The sequence below is a fragment of the Gavialis gangeticus genome, unplaced genomic scaffold, assembly GCF_001723915.1.
Source record: "Gavialis gangeticus isolate Ggan-Ray unplaced genomic scaffold, GavGan_comp1, whole genome shotgun sequence".
In the NCBI taxonomy this organism is placed as follows: Eukaryota; Metazoa; Chordata; order Crocodylia; family Gavialidae; genus Gavialis; species Gavialis gangeticus.
The window spans coordinates 41,448,459-41,450,170 of NW_017728994.1; the positions used below are offsets into that span (position 1 = coordinate 41,448,459).

The 1,712-nt window shown below is 35.9% G+C and overlaps 1 protein-coding gene across 1 annotated transcript in view; it reads right to left on the reverse strand.

The window, feature by feature from the left end:
* Nucleotides 1-621, reverse strand: part of BTAF1 (B-TFIID TATA-box binding protein associated factor 1) — a gene marked incomplete at its 5' end in the record, with an annotated part of 102,065 nt that extends 101,444 nt beyond the window's left edge. The window contains one exon of the mRNA XM_019502120.1: nucleotides 463-621. Within this exon, the coding sequence (XP_019357665.1) occupies nucleotides 463-621 (159 nt within the window). The remainder of the gene's footprint in view (nucleotides 1-462) is intronic.
* Nucleotides 622-1,712: the final 1,091 nt, after the last annotated feature.

Consider the following 1,712-nt stretch of genomic DNA (forward strand, 5'->3'; position numbering starts at 1 on the left):
TCCTCCTTCCTCCCTTTTTTGAAAATGGGAATCACATTGTGAGATCACCCCAATAATTCTAAGATTGTAAAGCTTCATCACAGAAGCAATTCCCCCCCACCCCAAACTAACAAGGTAGCAACAGGAAACTGAACTCGTAATTAGATTTCTCTTCGTAACTTAAATTTCTCACTTGTACTTGATTGTCTAAAAAAGTAAAAATACACAGTGAAACTGATCTTAAGTGATCATCCCAGAGGCTGATAAGTCACCTGCTTAAAAGGAGGGATCTTCTAATAAAATTAAAAAAAAGCAAAGCACTTGGGAATCTTTAATGTGGCCTCTTAAAACAGATTAATGGAAGGCTCTGATTTAGCAATGTACATGAAAACTATACATGCAAACCTAACTGATAAATCTAGTTTTAGCTTCATTAGTAGGCAGAACCCCCTACTGTATTAAGAATAATAATAAAAAGCTTACTTTAGATAACAGATTGTTTAATTCATGGGGATGGAGTTTCACAACCTCTCCAAGTTGTTGAGCAGCTGCTTTTCTTGTTACAGGTGTTGTACCAGTGTCCAGTAAAATAAAGAGACGATCAAGCCTAAGCACAGGCAAAAAAAATGCAAGAGGATTACATTGTTAGTTTATTTGGCTCATTTCATTAATATCAGCCCATCAGACCCTCTACCATACTTGATGATTTGCAGGGAGCTGGATGCATGAGGAAAGACAAGATGTAACCCAAGAAGTCAGTAATTAAGTTTTTTTCCTAGTAACCAATGTACTCAATTTGAAAATGTGCAGATTGATAGAGATCAAGTAGTGAAGGAAAAACCTTACATTAGAAAAGTTCTGGTTACTTGCTATTAAAAAAAGTGTCTGCTGTAGATGAAAAAGTGATTCACTAAGTTATAAACATGATCAAGCAACTGCTGATATCAAATAGAGATTTTAACCTTATTCTGAGAACAGAAATAACTTTAAACTCAAACAACAAATGTTGCTGTTAGACTGGAAGGAGGTTGTCATGCGAGTCTCTCTCAAGAAAACCCAGGAGAAAAAAAAAAAGAATGTGAATACCCTTCATTAATATCTGTTCGAAAAAAATTGCAAGCTATAACCTATTTGTCATGTTCGGCTTTTTCTTTGGACACTGATATTGCCCCGTTCCTTCTCCATGCGAGTACACAGATGTGCAATCACTAAATTCAGAGGGTAACTTGGGCTTAAAAACCCCAGAACAAGTTACTTGTCAATATGATGCTCTTGATCTTTTTATCTGGTATAGGACAACATTCTGGCTACTGTAAAACATGTTCCACATACTATTTTAGCTCATTATTAGCTGAGCTAATCATGAGATTTTTTTAAACAAAGAATTCAGAGTTTGAGAGTCTCTTGCCTACATAAATTAAAAAAGATGAACGCATTTGCCATTACAATCTAAGAATCTCCTGAGGTCCCTTCCAGACCTACTTTTCTATGCTTCCGATTCCCATTAATCAATTCAACTGGTTTTACTCAGAATGCTGTAAAATCTCCTCCACCACCTGGAATCTTTAAAACAAAGTTAAATATGTTTCTAAAAAATGTAACATGGCTCATCCCTGATTTATTGGGCAAAAAAAATCCAGGAATACCAGGTAGGTGTTCCCCCTTCACAAAAGACCCTTAAGTCAGTTTTAGTTTTCCTATTGTAGGGATGCAGAAGCTTTTCAAACGCTACG